The 19,668-nt window shown below is 42.0% G+C and overlaps 1 protein-coding gene across 2 annotated transcripts in view; it reads left to right on the forward strand.

The window, feature by feature from the left end:
• The window catches only part of cntnap2b (contactin associated protein 2b), a 34,196-nt gene extending 15,551 nt beyond the window's left edge, over positions 1-18,645 (forward strand). The window contains exons 7-25 of one of the 2 annotated variants that reach the window (XM_068737919.1): positions 331-474; positions 2,022-2,280; positions 2,421-2,570; positions 3,154-3,316; positions 3,471-3,577; positions 3,665-3,784; positions 5,505-5,620; positions 7,420-7,504; positions 7,682-7,838; positions 8,791-8,918; positions 9,054-9,224; positions 10,006-10,224; positions 10,354-10,590; positions 10,756-10,989; positions 11,101-11,234; positions 11,720-11,813; positions 13,230-13,460; positions 15,084-15,158; positions 15,983-18,645. In XM_068737919.1, the coding sequence (XP_068594020.1) occupies positions 331-474; positions 2,022-2,280; positions 2,421-2,570; positions 3,154-3,316; positions 3,471-3,577; positions 3,665-3,784; positions 5,505-5,620; positions 7,420-7,504; positions 7,682-7,838; positions 8,791-8,918; positions 9,054-9,224; positions 10,006-10,224; positions 10,354-10,590; positions 10,756-10,989; positions 11,101-11,234; positions 11,720-11,813; positions 13,230-13,460; positions 15,084-15,158; positions 15,983-16,182 (3,024 nt within the window). In that variant the 3' untranslated portion in view covers positions 16,183-18,645. The remainder of the gene's footprint in view (positions 1-330; positions 475-2,021; positions 2,281-2,420; positions 2,571-3,153; positions 3,317-3,470; positions 3,578-3,664; positions 3,785-5,504; positions 5,621-7,419; positions 7,505-7,681; positions 7,839-8,790; positions 8,919-9,053; positions 9,225-10,005; positions 10,225-10,353; positions 10,591-10,755; positions 10,990-11,100; positions 11,235-11,719; positions 11,814-13,229; positions 13,461-15,083; positions 15,159-15,982) is intronic. The other variant, XM_068737920.1, reaches the window with a different exon arrangement.
• The last annotated feature ends 1,023 nt before the right edge of the window (positions 18,646-19,668 follow it).

The raw sequence follows: 19,668 nt of genomic DNA on the forward strand, positions 1-19,668 counted from the left end.
TCCCTCTCGCTACCACTGCATTTCTTTTCATGCTGTTCATCCATGGCCTTTCCTCTGTCTCCTGTTGCTGATTGGCTGAAATACTGTTGTGTGGCTTGATCCGAGCCACTTTGTTTGTTTCTCATTCACAGTACCTGGCAATATGATATCATATAATTTCAGTTTTTTAACCAGTGTTTTATTTTCTTGCAATGTTCCTTTTTCTGAATTGAAAGTGAATGATCTGATTTCCTGACAGTAAGTGTGTGTTGGTCACAGTAGTGCTATAAACATCACGGTACAGTCGGATCATTCAGTCATTCAGTCCATATCGCTCTGCTCTGTCCTCAGATCAATTTTGGAGGGCTGCCTTTATCAGCGAAGCCGAGCTCAGGAGGCAGAGGGAACTTTGTGGGCTGCATGGAGGGAATCACCTACAACGGAGACAACATCACGAACCTGGTCCGCAGGAAGAAGGTGGACACCTCCAGCTTTGTAAGACAACTGTTTCTTGCTGGAGTGTGTGTGTGTGTGTGTGTGTGTGTGTGTGTGTGTGTGTGTGTCTGTGTGTGTCTGTGTGTGTGTGTGTGTGTGTGTTTAACAGAGACCTGGGGCCGTATTCATGAAGCTTCCTAGTGCAAAGAGTTGCTCCTAGGGTCAAAATTCTAAGAAAAATCACAGAATTATGACGTCTTAAAAGAAATTCCCAGACAGTTAAGATCCTGGGAGAGATGAACTTTATTCACAAAGCCTCTTTGGCCTTAAGAGAGCTCCTAAGGTAACAAACTGGAGAAGAGAGGAGGACTTTAAAGCCGCTCTAGAATTTCTGAAGCAGAGGAGAAAATAGTGGAAAGACAAAGAAGGAGAACTCTGTTGAGTGAGTTAATGAAACACTACAGATCAGATCATCCAAGGATGATGTCTGTGGTCCATCTCATTAGAGATAACACTATAATGACAGATATTAAAGTGATCACAACACTAAGATATCATGCAACTGAATGTTTGCCGGTTTATAGATTTACAAGCTGATCAATGCGGCAAGTTTATTTGTATAGCACATTTCAACAACAAGGTAATTCAAAGTGCTTCACATAAAACCATTAAAAGCATCAAAACACAAGGCAAAACTTAAAAGACTGGTCAACAATCATAGCAACTGATGAAAGCTGAGTCATTCTCCACTCTTAATATCAAATAGATTAAGTACCAAAATCACCAGCATGATTAATAAACGTAAGCAAATAAATCTGATCAACTGTCAGCATGTAGTTCATGGAGACATGGCTGCATAGAAATGTACCGGACAGCCTGCTTGAACAGAGCAGTAAGAAGAGAGGAGGAGGTCTTGTTGTCTTTGTTAACTCTAAATAGTGTAATCCTGAGCATGTGACTGCGAAGGAATATATTTGCACTCCTGACATTAAACTGATGGTGGTAGAATTTAAACATCACTACCTGCCACGTGAGTTCTCACACGCCATAGCTGTTACTGTTTACATTCCACTAGGGCGATATGACCTGAAAATAAGCCTACAAAGATCAAATGAACTAGTCCAAAGTTATTGACAAAAGCAAACTGCTATTTGCTGCTGAGCAGGTAGTGTACAATGGTTTTTTCACTGTTGGAAATGATGTTAATGAGAGTGAAAGTGATGGCTGGAAAACCAAAACAATGAGCTGAAAGAAGCTAAAAGACACAGCTAAGGACAACTGCACAGTTTAGGTATCGGTTGGTTTGTCACTCCAGCACGAGTTTTGCCTTTCACATTACACATAATGATTTGACCCATTGTTAATTAAAAAAAAAAAAGAAAGAAGATTAGTACTCCTATGAAAGTTAAATAAGAGATTTGCAGGTGTAATCTCTGTGTGGTGGTTTAAATATAATACAAAACATTTTCCTTACTGAACTCAAGACTTGTGAGACTGGATACACTTACTACTCATGATTAAGGCTTTGGTGAAATAGTGCTCCTGAAGAAGAAGAAGCGCATAAAGGGCAGGTCAAATATTTTCTCTCTCTTCCTCTGCCGACGTAGCGTAACCTGACATTTTCGTGCGCTGAGTCCAACTCCTTCTCCGTCTTCTTCAACTCTACGTCCTTCCTGCGGCTGCCGGGTCAGAGCGACAGCGACACGCTGTCAGTCAGTCTGTCTTTCAGGACGTGGAACCCCAACGGGCTGCTGATGTTCACGCCCCTGGCTGACGGCTGGGTGGAGGTGGGACTGACGGAGGGCAAGGTCACGGTCTACATGAATGTGACACAAAAGAAGAACACACGTATTGACATTTCATCAGGTGAGCTCTGCTCAATGCACTTCACAATGGAAGTTCAGGAGCCCTCAGTTAGTTCAATTTGTCGCCACTTCAAGCTCCATTTTTATTTTGCTGCTTTCCTCAGTTGTTGTTGTTGTTGTTGTGTGTGTTTTCCCTTGCAGGTTCAGGTTTGAATGATGGCCAGTGGCACAATGTCCATCTGAACGCATTGGAGAACTATGCTATGCTGACAGTGGATGGAGACGAGGCCTCCACAGTCAGAACAGCCATCCCCATCCAGATTCAGACTGGAGGAACCTACTACTTTGGAGGTGATTCTTCAAAGAGATCACTAACCTTCCAAAGAAAGGTTTATGTTTAATGATAAGATGGCACCGAGGATACTTTTTATTTTTCATGCGGTGAATCATGGAATCCAATTACCTTTGTTAGTATCAAGTGTTTAACCGTCATCCTAAATTATTTAACGTACAAGGACTGGGGTCTCTGGGCACCCCAAGAATACAGTGCTATAAAAAACAACCAGCATAGAAATATTGAACTTGGTTCTTCTCAAAACATTATTAGTTATGTAGTTAATATCATCTGAAGAAAATACATTATTAGTATTATACAGTCAAATTGCATATTGTGTAAATCAAAAATAGACAGTGAAGGACTCCTGAAATCCTGTTATGTCAGTGTGTGGTGGCTAACTTTTTTCTGAGGTGGGAGGTCTTGGGCTTGGATTCATGACCTTTGTTAAATCCTGACTACGGCCATGGGGGTGACAGGGAGTGAGTGAAAAGCAGCATAGACAAACTGTTCACTGTCAAGAACAGCAAAGAGTTCTTTCTGTGATCATGTCTCCAGCGGTTGGGATCATCACCTCTGCCCTACTGCGCTTGTCTCCAGGTAACTTCCTGCACACCAACACCCGATCACTTCAGCGCTCATTCCAGGGATGCATGCAGATGATCCACATCGATGACCATCTAGCTGACCTCAGGGCTTTGGAACAGGGCCTCATTGGAACCTTTGAAAATATCAGCCTGGATATGTGTGCCATTATAGACAGGTACACAACTCGGTCAGAATAATAAACTTAAGATGTTCGTAAAATAAGAGAAAGCTCAGGCTCAGTGGCTAGTTATGGTGCCTTACAGCTAATATTGTGGGTTGGAAACTGGTCCCTGCTGTGTTCACGTGAGTTGTCTTCCACTGTGTGTCAGGTGTGTTCCTAATCACTGTGAGCACGGTGGTCGCTGTTCTCAGACGTGGGACACATTCAGCTGCAACTGTAGCGGCACTGGATACACTGGAGCTACCTGTCATACATGTAAGTGTGCTAACACACACACACACACACACACACACACACACACACACTGCTTTGTGTCTGCTAAGCTGTGTGTCTCCTCTGTAGCGATGTATCAGCAGTCCTGTGAGGAGTATAGGCACCAGGGGAAGAGTTCAGGGAGCTACTGGATTGACCCAGACGGCAGTGGACCGATCACCCCCTTCAGAGTCAGCTGTGACATGACAGGTGAGAGGTCACTGTGGAAAGGGTGTAGGGTTAATCCCTTTCATTTTCACATTCATTCAATTTATTTCACAAGCCAGTCTGGGTACGATTTATTCAACGCTTGTACCATCATTTTGCACAAACTTTAGTTCAACTTAAAAGTTTTGCAGTTTTTGCTGCTGTGCTTGTCACACTCCACAACATAACCGCAGCCCAAAGGTTGTGTGAGGCAGCAGAGAGAGCCTCTTGCTGACTATGGAGCAGGAGGGAAGAGTTGAGCTGAAGGTAAGGAGGAGATGGGCAGTGATTGGGCCTCCACTTCCAACCCGCCAACAAGGGGGTGTTACAGTTCAGGGTCAAAAACACCTGATGAAAATGTTAAAGCAATGAAGTAGCATGATGATCGAGAATGAGGTAACCAACAAATTCCAGCTGCAAAGCTGGAATTTGTTGGTTACCTTATTCTCGATCCATAGACGAGAGGCCGTTCATATTCCTTGGGAGGTGGTTCTGCAATTCCTGTCTGACAGGAATAACTAAATATCCTCACCAGCACTGAAAAGTAGACATTGGAGTGGTTGAGGAGGACTTGAAAAAATCCGGACTACCAGGGAAATTCAAGGCATGTCTGTATCAGCATGGTCTGCTGCCCAGACTGGTGTGGCTGTGACAGTTTATGAAGTTCCTATGTCATGTGCATAAGGAGTGGAGAGGAAAATCAACAAGCACCTTCTTAGGGACTGGGAATACTTCCAAGCTTCACATCAGTAGGACTGAACATACAGTCTGACCAGCTACAACTCCCACTATCATCTGTGGGAGTTCAAGGTGGCAAAGTGCAGGGTCATGTTGACCTACAGAGACTGGACCAGGACGAGCAAGACAGAGATACAGGCATCTCAACAAGAATAAGGCGTGGGCAGCCACTTCATCAGTGGCCCAAGCAGAGAGCATGTTGAAGCTTCGGGACATTATCGGAAGTCCATGCACTGGAAGACCAGGCCTTGGGAAAAACATTTCCAGCAGTGAGGAAAAGCAGACACAAAGGGGTGGAGAGCCATGATCCAGACTGAAGTGTGGCATTTAGAGGATGACCAACGGAGGTCAATGGCTGTCGAGCTCACGTCCCACGGAGCCTCGACGAAACGTCACAATGCAAGCTGGAAGCCTTCCACATCTCCTTCCTACTGCAGTCAGTGTACGACACACTTCTAACTCCAACGCACCTGCATAAGTGCGGCGTGAGGGAGGATCCGCAGTGCAAGCAGCGGGAAAGGATGGCAAGCAGGGCCGTTCACAGTCGAGGTCGAGTGCAAAGGATTGCCGGCACAGTCGATTGTGGAGAATGCGAACAGCCATCGGAAGGACAAGAAAGGAATGAAGGAAAACAGCAGCCAGCAGGTTAGGTGAGGCAGCACAAAGAGCTTCTTGCTGGTTATGGAACATTAGGGAAGAGTTGAGCTGGAAGCCACCACCGTCGACCCGCCAACGACTGGGATGTGGTTCAGGGTCGAAACAGTCGATGAATGTTTGACATTGTCTGCCAGCATCCCCTCCTGGTCAAGGCTGCAGTCACCTGACAGTTAATCTCTTAATTGAGAAAAGTGGAAGCCTCTTCATGCTATTTTTCCCTGTATATTGTACGAGTTCTTATGCATCTGCTAACGTATTGTATAGTGCAAATGAATCTTTGCTGAAAACGGTGTGGAGAATAATAAGGGCATTTCTTCTGGTCTTTCAGAGGAAAGGGTTTGGACCACGCTAAAGAACAACCTATCTCCTCAGACTTCAGTCACCAGGGCAGACCAGGAAGGGAAGGCAGTCCTGCAGATCACTTACAATGTGACTGATGAGCAGGTAAACAAGGACGACGCACTCACTTTGACCTAGTTCACCTGCTGCACACTTTGTATTGTTTTACAGTGGATCACATTCGTGTATTGCATTGGTACTAATAGTAAAAGGATACTGTCACAAGTTGAAGTAAAGTAAAGTTAAAATATTTAAGTAAAAATCTGTGAATACAGATTCTATAGGCATGTTTAACTGGTAATTCTACATTATAAAATATGCATGGGATTACTGTAAATTCTTGAATAAAAGCCAATATAAAATAATAATAATAATATATAGAAGTCACAAAAGCCTGGCACGTTGCCATAACGTGCCAGGCTGCCACGTGCCACATGACCATAAACTCATGTTAAGAATGTTTACTGACATCAAATTTAGATTAGATGGATCTCCAGTGGATTTCTACTCTCTGATAAAATCATAATATCTGCATTGTTTGACTTGAATTGATAAGTAATATATATATTGACCATATCATAACCTTTTTTTGATTTCTGGCAAGAGGCTTCTCACATTCATATGCGCAAAACAAAAAGATCTATTTAAGGAGTCAGCAAACATTTTGTGTTAGTGATAGGCCCTGGATTAGGCTGCACATTTCCAGATAACAGTAACAACTACATCAAGTGTAATAATGCATTTCAGCGTGTGTGTGTGTGTGTGTGTGTGTGTGTGTGTGTGTGTGTGTGTGTGTGTGTGTGTGTGTGTGTGGTTTGCACTTTTCTTAGAATCTCTTGAATACAGTCCAAAAGTTCTCAGATAGAATGAAACTTATTCAGGAGGAGTACGCTTCAAAGATGGTTGTGAGTTGAGAGGTTAGATGCTGTGCACTGGTCTCCCTTGTTAGGAACGACTTGTGCACTGTGTGCCAACTTTTTCCATTTACTTATATATAGATATATATATATAGATATATAGATCCTTTAATAAAGAAAAATATGACGCTACAACATGAAAATGAACAGGATCTTGTTATATCAACAGAAGTGCTGATAGGTCTTTGTGGTATTCACATACAGCTCTTTGGATCCTTCAGGTGTAACATGGCTGTTTATTCGTATGACTGGGCTATTGTCTCAATAAAGTATAAAGTGCATGTCTCCTTAAAAAAAAGAATGTATTGCACACTGGTACAATGCCTTATTCGTACATGACAAAATGTATTTAAAATGACCATGAGACCAATGAGCATTGGTCTTCATCAGGGTCATTGTCAGCAGTAGCTTGCACACCTTTATTGTGTCAGATTGATCGGTAGAGTTGGAGGTTTTCTATCAATGTGGAAGCCTATTAGTACAAAGAAAGGAAGTGACACATCATCAACGGAGAGGAGAAAAAGAGGAAAGAGAGGAGATGATGGCATAATGTGACTCAATCTACAACCATAACCAGGTCCACGTTTTTTTTTTTTTTAAACATTTAATAGTTCCTTATGTTACAGTTTTTATGGTATTCTTCAAGTGAGGAGAAAATCGATCTCATCATTGAGATCGGAGCATTTCGTTGTGCAATCCAAAAGGTGTCGCATTGGAAAAGTCTTTTTTAGGTGGTCGCCTCCTCTGATGTTCTTTTCAACAACACTATGACTTTCAGTGTGTTAGGATGGCAAAGTCCCGTTTCCACGTATCAAAATCAACATGCTTTGTGCGGATGCCACTCCGTCTTTTAGTCTTCTTAATGCTCGTCCAATACAGAAACACCCACAGAGACACTCCAGTCTGTAAACCACATGCTATGTGGTGTTGCAAATAGCAAAGTGTCTCAGTTGAAATGTGTGAGATGTGTTTTCTTTGTGTTTCCAGGTGTTGTCGGTCACCAGCAGTGCAGAGTACTGTGACCAGTATGTAGCCTACGCCTGCCGAATGTCTCGTCTGCTCAACACTCCCGGTAAAGTTTCCCTCAGAACTATCATCTGAAGCTTCATCTGCAACTTCTCAGTCACTAACAAAGGATCTTTTGGAGCTTCTTTGTGTCTGCTCCTTGTTAGCTTTGGTTGACCATTAGCCTCTACTGTTACAACGTTCAAGTGTCTAACTGACTCCAAGCTGTTGCTTTGACTCCCAGATGGCGTCCCATTTACCTGGTGGGTAGGAAGAGCCAATGAGAGGCACTCTTACTGGGGGGGTTCAGGACCAGGCATACAGAAGTGTTCCTGTGGTATCGACCACAACTGTACTGACCCCAAGCACTACTGCAACTGTGACGCTGACCTGCGCACCTGGTGAGTGGAGCACTGCTCAGCTGAGCAGCTTCTTATATTTTGCTAGTTAAAGTTACAGTTTGTATATTTTCCTGAACTAAAGCAGCTGTGACAGACAGCAGTAATGCTCTTGCTAATGCTGTAGCTAGTAGCACTAATACTACATGACTGCCGTTACCAGGATGTCTGTAGACTCTGTTTCATTTCTTTCCATTGTATGTTGTATCCATTCTACTATATGTAACCCTATTCTTATAGTTACAGGTACAAACTGTTGCACTGGGGCTTACAGTCTACATTTACACAAGTCTGCTTTTGCAACCTTGCTCAATTTTGACACACTTCTTAAATTGAAGTTGGACATTCAACATGAGACAGAGATGTTTTACTTCTGAAACCTGTTTATTAAGTTTTGTCAGAGAAGTAAAATGTGGAAAGTTTATGAAGGGAAATATTATGGTTCAACCATATGTCAAATGCCCAGAAAAAGCAATGAGCGCTCTCTTTGATGGAAAACAAACTATAATATATGCAAACAAAACGTACTTACCTACAATAATTATTTCTGTGCAGTTTAATGGTAAAGTAGACAATTTTAGCACATAGGTCAGCTGAGTTTACTTTCAAAACTGTGGTTATAGTTATGAATATAGTTTTTTATAGAAATCAGTTTGATCTTTGTGTTGCTGCTCTACTGGACTCTACTATAAAGCTGTGTCTACTGGTGTTGCTGCATGCCTAGCTCATTTTGGCTAAATCATTGTAATAAGTAAAAGTCATAACAGACTAAGCTGTAAAAATGTTTTTTTTTACTTGGAAATCTCATGCAATATGATTCAGACTTGATTGATTGGTGTTTGTCTCCCTGTGTGTGTGTGTGTGTGTGTGTGTGTGTGTGTGTGTGTGTGTGTGTGTGTGTGTGTGTGTGTGTGTGTGTGTGTGTGTGTGTGTGTGTGTGTGTGTGTGTGTGCAGGAGGGAGGATGCAGGCCTGTTGGTGTATAAAGACCATTTGCCAGTCAGTCAGGTTGTGGTTGGTGATACAAGCAGGGCTGGATCTGAGGCCAAACTGACAATAGGGCCGCTCAAATGCCAGGGGGACCGTGAGTGCCTCTCTCTCTCTCTCTCTCTCTCTCTCTCTCACAAACACACACATCAATCTAGAGACTATGAGATTTTTCATATCATCAGAGAAACATTCATATTTTGTATCCATGTCCTGCTGTTGTTATCTGAAGGGAACTTCTGGAATGCAGCGTCCTTCACCAGCCCTGCCTCACACCTCCACTTCCCTTCCTTCAGAGGAGACACCAGCACCGACATCTCCTTCTACTTTAAGACTTCGTCCACTCATGGCGTCTTTCTGGAGAACTTGGGAACCACTGACTTCCTTCACATTGAACTCAGAGGTGTGTCCGTGTGTGTGTGCATTGCACCAGGTTTTAGAATCTTCTTGAGGTCAATTAAACACTCCTCGCTGAGATAAGAGTCAAATGTTTTTAAACCCAATAAATGCAGATACATGTTAAGCACCACAATGAAGGTGTGTTGTGCTCTGTGATATTTGTGGCAGTGTCTTCTTGAATATTACCCCTAGGAGTTGTGCTTAGAAATGTCCAAAAGCAACACCTAAGTAGCTTTAGTCAATATTGTACACCTAACACTAACGTTTATGGTAAGAGGTTCTAATTAGACCCCATTCAGATTTTAAGTTTTTACTTTAAGGAAGTATTATCAATGAATCATTTTACATTGATTTACTAAGAAATGTAAACAGTTTAGTTCACTCAGAATAAGGTTTTATTTGGCCAGGTTGTTGAAGAGATTAGTGCTTACTGATGAAAAAAAATATTTTTTCACTTGATATGGTATGATAAGTTACTGTATAAGTGCTTTACAGTAAATATGGAAAAATAAGAGAGAAGCTAATAATAGTAATACAAATAAGAATGAGATAAATATGCTCAGGCCCCTCAGCTTTGAAACTATATATCATATATAGTTTCAAAGCTGAGGGGCCTGGACTGAAAAGGGCATAATACTTAAAGTAAGCAAAGTACATATGTTTTCAATAGATATTGGTTGCAGTAATACCAAACAAATGAGAAATCATGGATGGACTTCATGTTTAGGGCAAATCTTATCCTGAAGTCTTAAAGTCTTGTTTGAATTTGATTCCTTGGCTCCCAGGAGGCTCGGTGGTCTTCTTCTCTTTCGATGTGGGCAGCGAGCGAGTGGAGCTCAGTGTCCGCTCGCCGGTGCCTCTGAACGATGACCAATGGCATCGTGTGGAGGCTGAAAAGAACATCAAGGAAGCGGTGCTGCAGCTGAACGGACAGTACAAAGAGGTCAGACCCACGCCCCCACAGGGACACACAAAGCTGGAGTTCTACAGCGAGCTTTATGTTGGTAAGACACACACATGCACCTCATGTACTGACCTGTTCTCCACAGCTGTCACATGTGATGTCATGCAAAGGAAACATCAGCAGACTTCAGTGCTCTGCCTAAACTAATGCTATGCTTCTTGTTTCCAAGGTGCCTCGAGTGGTCAGAGGGGTTTTCTGGGCTGCATGCGGGCTCTGAAGATAAATGGTGTGACCTTTGACCTGGAGGAGAGGGCACAGGTAACTCCAGGGGTGAATCCAGGCTGCCAGGGCCACTGCAACAGCTACGGGATGCACTGCATGAATGGAGGGAAGTGTGTGGAGCAGTACAACGGATACTCCTGTGACTGTTCCCTCACTGCGTACGACGGACCCTTCTGCAATGATGGTACGGCCTCCAACGCTGAAGGGGGTTTAGAGTAGATGACATCATTTTTAGATTAGATGATGCCATCTTTCATGAAATTAGATAAGATGCGGCAAAATAGAGTGATCAACACTTTTAATGTAATACAGATGTTTTAATTACCCTTCTCTCTGCTGCGTGTTTTAGATGTAGGTGGCTACTTTGAGACAGGAACCCTGGTGCGTTATGACTTCTTGCCAGAAGGGGGAAGTTTTGCGTTGCAGGAGGTGAAGAGCACATCAGGCGTAGGTCTTCCTAGTGAAGCCAACCTGACTCAAGAGGAGCTGGTGTTCAGCTTCAGCACCTCCAGTGCTCCCAGCATCCTGGTCTACATTAGCTCCAGAACTCAGGACTACCTAGCTGTGGTGCTCCGACACAACGGTGGGCTCATCAACGTCATACCCGATCAATTTGTTTTTGTTTATTTATTAATTAACTTAAAATATGTATTTTATAAACTGCTGTTAACATTATAATCATCTGTGTGTCCAGGCACTCTCCAAATCCGCTACAGTCTCGGTGGGCTATCAGAGCCCTACACCATCGATGTTGACCATCGTAACATGGCCAACGGGCAGCCCCACTCTGTCAACATCACCAGGAACTTAAGGGAGATAAGACTCCAGGTCAGTGCTTCTGCCACAGCATACAGTATGCTGCACATTAGTGGAAAAACAGGTCAGCCTGCATTAAAGGAACAGTGAGTAACATTTAGGGGGATTTATTGGCAGAAATGGAACTATGTTTTCATTTTAGACTTTTTTACATTATGATATTAATGACTTCATATGGTGAGTTTGCTGTTGTAAATATTGCTTTTGCTGCTTGTATATTTGGAATAGAAATCAATTCTATAATTTTCTGAATTTATTTGTTTCAAAAAAATAAAAATAAAAACAACCCGACAAGAGTAGCTCCTCATGGTAATAAAATCCTAAAGATACCCATCCCTACCTGAATGCCCCCGTAGTTCTCCTACACACTGGGGGGGGGGGGGGGTCAAATGTCCTTTTAAAGACCAGACTGGAAGAAGAACAGGTAGTAGTGTTGATGAAAACAGAGCAGGTTACAGTTTGAATATTCACTTTTTTCCTCTGTCCATATTCTCCAGCTGGACCACTACTCAGTGTCCACATACACCCTACCTGAGACCTCCGACACCCAGTTCAACTTGATAAAAAGCATCTTTCTCGGAAAGGTCTTTGGTAAGTGTGAAGATGAGTAGAAGTGTGTTTGTGCAGATTTCTTAGAGCTGTTGGGTGAGCTTCTGTGATTTTAATGATGTGAGCGACTTCATTCTCTGCTCGAGTAGACATTACTCCTCTATCTGTACATATACACATATATATATATATATATATATGTGTATATGTATAGATAACAGCTGTTTGCTGCTGTACTAATGTTCTGAATGTTAAAAACAGCTCCTTTAACGTTGATAACAACGTGTACAAGCTAGCTTGCTGGTTAGATCATTTAGTTCTATTACAGAAAGATTTTGTATGTGACACAAGAACAATGTTAGCAGCAATACATGCTGACAACTATAATATAGGACAAGTGTGTATGGATTTATCAGTAATTATTATTTCACACTACAACTGGAATCAGGGAGAACCAGGACTGACTGGAAATGAAAATGAAACTACACTTAAGAGTAGCTACATAAAATGTAAAAGACCAGCAGTAAGTGTGTTGAATTACTTTAGTATGTATTTACTATTATGTACTGTATGCAGTATGCAGTATTCTGAAGTAGGCTTTATGGAATACATGTGATAAATACTTAATGCACTTTTACAAAGCTTTCTTTAACTCTTAACCAACAAAACCAGTATTAATGCTGGGGTCACACCAAAGAGGAGGCGGATTTTTGCATTGCGTGTATTCGTGTCACTCGCGCCGGAGAGGAGTGGGGGTTCCCTCCATGAAGACAATTTTTCATCAGTCTGGGCTGAAATGAGTACTAGTGCTGCTTAGTACATGTTGTGGAAGTCCCAGATATCCTGGGAAACTAAACACCATTGTTGCTGGGTTCATAACATCATCCGGAGACGTTTCATGAATTTCATGGAGGTGTATTCTCTGTATCTAGCGAGCCACACGTCGGCTGGTTTACTACAGCTGGATGAAACCAAAATAAACAATTTTATTACAAAACAGAAAAAAAAGCAAAAATGAACTACGTGATGATGGCGTTTTGTAAAAAGTTAGATTTCATGCGTTACTAGGTCTATCCACAAGACGACAAACAAACAACTTTTTAAATGCTAGTTTTCAGAATGGCGCTCGGATCGATTGGTGCTAGGCTATGCTAACGTTGTCGTTGAAATATTTCAGCTCGAGGTGAACGGCGAATTTCGCCTGTTCGCCTTATTCGTGTCACGCCATTCGCCTCATTCGCGCTGCCCCGATTGAATTTGCGTCTACTCTCTTCCATTCCCTACTTTGCATAGACTTTGTATGTAATCCTGTCCGTTTGGTGTGAACACAGCATAAAGTTTGACTAGAGATATACATTTTTTTTTTATAAGGCAACATTGAGCCCTGAAAAGAGTTTCACTTGTGTTGCTTGGTTAGTTTTGTAATGGCCTAAACGTGTTGTTGTGTCTTTCTTGTAGAAACGGGACAGATTGACCCCATCCTGATCGAGCGCTACAACACGCCGGGCTTTGTGGGCTGTCTGTCAAGAGTTCAGTGGAACAGTGTGGCACCGTTGAAAGCTGCGCTGCGCTCAGGCCTGACTGCACCCGTCAGCACCCATGGGATTCTGGTCCCATCCAACTGTGGAGCCTCTCCCTTGACCATCTCGCCCATGGCTTCAGCTAGTGACCCCTGGCACGTAGAAGCAGGTAGAGACAGATAATTCATCTATCGTATTCTAAATAAAGAAATAGTGATGAACACACCAGCTTGAGTACAAATCTAGTTGGCCCCTCTCTCAAAACACCGGACCACCAACCAATGTATATATCTGTAGTGGCCATTTGTCGAATAAATCTAAATAAAACAAACAATAATCAAAGGCCACTGCACCGTGGTTGGTATTTTACGCAGGCAGAAAAGAGCTGAATGTCCATACAGGATTCCGATTTTTCTTATATATTTAAGTAAACCAAACAAAAACAAGCAAACAAACAAAAAGAACAAAGACAACTCCTGTCGTACGCTGTCTCTCCTGTGCTACCTACCTACTCCTACATATAGCCACAGGTGCACACAGTGTTACCCAAAGAACTAACAAACAAACTAACCCAAAACTAAGTATACTTAAACAACAAAAAATAATATAACTTGACTTAAAATGACTATTAAAGAGAAAAAGCAATCTTAATATATCAAAATACTAACATAAAATAAATAGCTCCTACAATAACCTTCACATTTGAATGAAGCGCCACGTACACCGTACATTTTAAGAATCTATTTGCCATAAAGGGCTCTATTACATACTTATTACTTATTACATACTTCTACATTGTGGTATATAGGAGGCAAAATGTATGATCTGGTTTAATCAATGAATTTAGGAAGGAAGTGTGCTGTTAAAACTGGAGGCAAACTAACTGAATCCTTCACTATCTAATGTGTATGTTAATGAACTTGCTGTTCAGTTGGATCAATGTGCTGCTCCTGGCCTCTCCCTCCTAGACAGAAAGAATCCTTGACTCCCCCGTGACACCCTCCACTCCAAAGCCCTCCAAACACAGAGCTGAGCCCAGAGGAGAGTCCCCTGTGTCACTTGGTGCTGAGGCTAGCTGGTCCCTCAGACACAGTGACACAGTCTCACCAGTCCCACAGCAACACTGCTGCAGACGATCAGAGGAAACCAAGATATAACGCAATGTAAAGGAAACTATTTACAACATTAATATTATCTGGCCGTAAAGAAATCTCTCTCAGAATATCTCTGGAATATCTAAGTAGAGACAGATCCTAATCAAGCACAGGCTCAGTGACCACAAAGGAAAGCATGGCAACCAAAAGAAAACACAATATGTGGTCACTGTTTGTGACAGGTGAGGCTGAGACGTCCTCTTAAAATGTAAAACATTCATGAAATAAGGAGCATTTGTTTTGACAAATTCAACTCTGTAATCCATGATTTCAAAGAGTTTAATGACCTCAACATGAAAAAGACTCCTCGGAGAAGTAGACAAGGCGTATCATGCTGCCCAACATGCCACAACCTTAGGGACAGTGAATGGCCGAGACACACACACACACACACACACATATGTAATTAAATCACTGTATATATATATATCATTATTGTATAACAATTGTAATGTTGTGTTAATATTGATTTTTATATTATTGTGTACTTTTGTATTTTGATGCTTTGGCAACATGTTTTACTTTCATGCTAATGAAGCCACTTTGAATTGAATTAAATGAATACAGTTTAATGGAACATTAAAAATCCAAAAGTCTGGGGAGGATATTCAAACAGATAACAAATGTTTTCTCCACAGCTGGAGCTGTTTTCCCCTTTAACGAGGACAAGGCCGGTGGTGATGGAGTGGATCGCAACTCTGCCATAATTGGAGGTAAATCTCATTTGGCTTCCAGCTACCTGAGAGCTGCAGCTGGGACCAATCCTTAAAGGACCGGTCCTTAAAACTGTTGAAACCCCAAATGCAACAGAAGACAGATGTTTTGTCTTAACAGTCAGACAGGAGCAATCATAAAAGTAAACATAGAAATACATAGTATTGAAATACACTTGACAGACATCTGAGCAACATCCCAATTCCCACGAGAATGCATCAATGTCACGTTGCTGTATCCAGACAGAAACGGACCTCCATCAAAAGCAGTTTGCTTTGTCTGTTTATGTTGCTGCTTTGTTGGCAAAGCAAATGAACCAGAACCGATCAGAATCAGAAGTATGGTACACATGCAACAGATTTGGCTCAGTGACTGGTGCAACAGTAAAACATGACAGCATTTAAAATCGAAAATATGAAAATTTACAATAAAATATGGTAAACCAACAAATAAGAGTATGTTAAAGCAATTATATTATAAAGTGTCACTTGTATATTCAAATAGAAAAGATATGCAAAAGTAAGAAGTTGTCTGAGTCAGTGGGGCTTTATTGATGAAAAACAACCCAGAACAATGCGCACCAACACACCGAGGCAGCCTCCGCTGTTTGAAATACCAGGAGGACAGACAACAGGGAAAACGCAAAACTGCACTCTTTACAACTGCAGTTTGTAGCTCGAGAGAAAGCGTTTTAGAATGAATGCTGTACTCTGATATGAAGATCCAGCTGCTGTGTCAAAGTTTACTAGTCGTGAGGAGCAACACTGATGGCTGTGTCTCAGGTGAGTGGTATCAATGACATGCTCATTTCTTCTGTTTCCAGGTATCATTTCCATGGTGATCTTCACCGTCCTCTGTATTATGGTGTTTGTGATCCGTCACATGTTTCGTCATAAAGGCTCCTACCACACCAATGAGGCCAAGGGAGCCGAGTCGGCGGACTGTGCTGACGCGGCAATTATCGTCAACGACCCGGCCTTCACCGAAACCATCGACGAGAGCAAGAAGGAGTGGTTTATCTGAGCCCCTCTCAGCAACGTGGACACATGACGTTAGGATGTATGTAGTTTTCTAAGCATAGGGAGTAGTAGTGAGGTCACTGCCTGTGGAACCCCGACGAGTGCCGAGTGGTTTATTTCAAAACTTTATGGACAATAGACAACCATGGCATTACAGCGTTGGTATTAAAGCACAGGGCACAGTGCTGCCTGGCAGAGCCTGTGTGGAAAGGTGGAGCAGTTTATTTTAACTTTATTTACAAGGAACAGTGGGGACAGGACGACGGCCTTCAGATGGTGTAGAGAACGGCGCCATGAGGTGGCAGGCTTCAGATGAGTGAGTGTGTTAATTAGCCTTTATTTAAGCTTTTATTTATATATTTTAAAGTGTTAATTATTTCATTTGTTATTCATTTATTTATTTATATTTAAGTCATATATTTTTTCATGAAAGTTCTTACTTTGTATACGTTTATTTATTTTTATAGATTCATATTTTAATGCCTTTGTGCTTTGTGCTGGTTTCAGAAAATGATGGAAATGTATCATTGATCCATTAATCCTCCACGTCCGAAGCAATGCTCATGAATTATTTTTTTTAATATTAAATCTCATGTTTAGTTATTTGCCTTAGTTTAAAGTTTTGTGTGTGTGCGTGTGCGTGTGCTCGTGCACGTGTGTGTGTGCGTGCGTGTGTGTGTGTGTGTGTGCGCACACTGACTGGCTTGCTGGTCTGTGAAGGAGATGTAGCCATGACTTTGTCCGCATCATTTGGACTAAGGCTGGAAAATGTATGTCACACTTTTGTTTTTGCATCTACGTGACTGACAAGTATCTCTTGATGACTTTTGAGCATTGATTGCGGAAACTCTTAATAATTGCATATTTTATTTGACTGTTTTTGATGCCAAATGAGTTCAGGGGGAGGTTCAGCTTTTGAAGAATAAATTGAGTCCTATCAGTCCACAAGAGCTTGACTCACTGGTTTGTTTTGCTTTTTCAGATTTCAGATTTCTGAGATTGTCTTATGTTAACAATGCTAGTGTGCAAAAACATATCTATTATCTAAAAGGGATGCCACGGGCCGTAAGGTTTCTATTACAACACTTTGGAAATCCTCTTGTGTGCCATCTGACTCGAGGACAAGAGTCCATGAGATGAAGTTTATCTTGGTTCAGTATGGAGACAGTTGAGGGATGGCTTTAGCCTTGGTTAGCACAAAGATTTGGATGCTAGCCTAGCTCAATCACAAGTGAACCGATGCACCTTCCAACAACTGTTTGGCTGGCAAGTTCCATCCAAGAGCCCTCTTTGTTGACAGCAGAGATAAGACAGAGCCCAGACCTGACGTCCCACTCTGAGGACAGGACTTTAACAAGCGTCCTTAAGGAGCTGTGTCCACCAAAGCTGAAAATGACGCCCAGGTGGAGGCGCTTGAAAGCGCTTTAGGGGTTCAGCGCTTTTTCAGCTGAGACGCTTGGGTTGCCTGAACATTTGGCATTTGTAGTGGAAGAAGACCTGTAGTCAGGGCCACTCATGTCAAGGGTTAACTTCATCAAAAAATATGTAACTACATAAGTATAAAAATATTCTTGCACAGTGTTACAAGCTATCTTTAAAACCTTGGTTTTCAGTGGAACATTATCAGTATCTGCACTTGTAAACTCAGAATAGTATAAGAAATAAAGGGATCTGGCCGCTCTCCTGAGATAGTAGCCAGCCATGCTGTCCATAAAAATATAAAACCTAACTGATCTTGGGACAGGATTAGACTGAGATCAAGACAAGTCCAAGTCAAAACATCCACACGAGTGGAACAAGTCTGAGGTGATAGAGAACTTGAGTACAGCTGTGTTTGGAAGGTGTATTGTTGTCATTTGTGATGGACCTAGACTAGAAGTTTCCCTCTGCATCCAGTCTTTGTTCTACGGTGGAAACACGTCCTCGACTTACTTCTGTGCTGGATGAGATATGATGAAATGGGAGATGAAACCAAGACGGCAAGTAACAAGCGAAACAAGTGACTTGCCAAAACGCTTGTGCGCTATTACACTTAGGAATCAGCCTCTACTGGCGGCATGTTAGCAATTACAATTACCCCCAAAACTGAGAGTCTTTCTTATTTTCACATAACATAGTGTTTTGAAAGGATTCCCCAGTGTTAATGACATTGGTTTAGTATGTGTGGGACCACGTTGAGGACTGAAGCCAGACTCTTCCTTCAGGGGGGCGGCTACTCTTCGGATGGACTGAAAGGACTGTCTTTGATTTTAGTAGGATGACGTTTCTGGAAAAGAATGTGGTACCCACATACAAAACTATGGCATACATCCTGACATTTGATTGTATTGCATTTGTATTCCTTTGACTGCACTGCTGTGTAATGGCATGCTGTTTGACACTGAATGACACGCATATTTCCGTTTGATAACCCACTGTAGCATCATGTTTTTTCTTCATGTTATAAAACTTTGCGTAAATGTTCTCATTCTTTGTGCTTTTCTAATTATCTTGAAAAAAATGGGTGCTTTGCAAAGAGCTGTACGAGAATTGAAAGACAAATGTGTTTGCCCAATTTGTTGCCTCAATCTCATCGCCCTAGACGCCAACTGATTATAAGTTGCCAAGACTTTCCTAATGGGATGACCAGTAAAGTATAAGCACAGATCTTACACTGGCTAATGTAAGTTTACTGACCAAACAGTTGGATCTGGAAGAAGACTAACCTGATGTTTGCCCCCAGCTTTAGACAGAAAATGACACTATACTTCAGAATATATATTATTAATACATGGAAATGTTGGCTACACACAACATCTGAAAACATGAACACATTTTTAAAAGAAAACACTTTCCAAACCAACCTAGAAAGAGCACAGGGAGCAGACCAAGACACCAGGGTTCATGATACCAAAATCTACACCCAGGATGAGTACTTATTTACTTCTTAGTACTTAGTTATTTGTTGTCAGCAGATACAAGCAAATTAAGAACACATCTTCACCAATTTGACAACTGGGATTCTGGGTAGTGGTTTTGCCAATATGTCAAATTGGCTACAGAGCACTGTGGGCATTCTTGTGATTTGATGCTAGTTGTGAGTGAGGTAAGCTCTTGCATCCTTGCTTGAAATGGGTGTCTGAACGGGGTTATAATTACAAGGCTTATTGAAGGCCTCATGCTGCGCCAGATGTCCAAATCCTCGGCCAACTTCCTCCAAGGCGTTAGGACTGGGGAAGAAGATGAACTTACAACATCAACAAACATCAACAAAAATCTCCTTGGCAATCCTGTGCACAACTCTAAAAATGGTGGACTTTGGCACGTCAAAAGCCTGTGCCGTCCCCCGGTAAGACACCCCATGGGCCTCTAAAGGATGTCCCCAGCCATGATCCCTCTCCTGGGGCAAAATGTTTAGAGGACCATTGACGGCCTCTCTTGAAACCCTAAAGACAATCCTCATGTCTCGTTCTACATTCATGTACATCCTGAGACACACTGCTGTTCAGCC

The sequence above is a fragment of the Cebidichthys violaceus genome, unplaced genomic scaffold (assembly GCF_023349555.1).
Source record: "Cebidichthys violaceus isolate CVI_PGR_0920_01 unplaced genomic scaffold, fCebVio1.0.p SCAF_8, whole genome shotgun sequence".
In the NCBI taxonomy this organism is placed as follows: Eukaryota; Metazoa; Chordata; class Actinopteri; order Perciformes; family Stichaeidae; genus Cebidichthys; species Cebidichthys violaceus.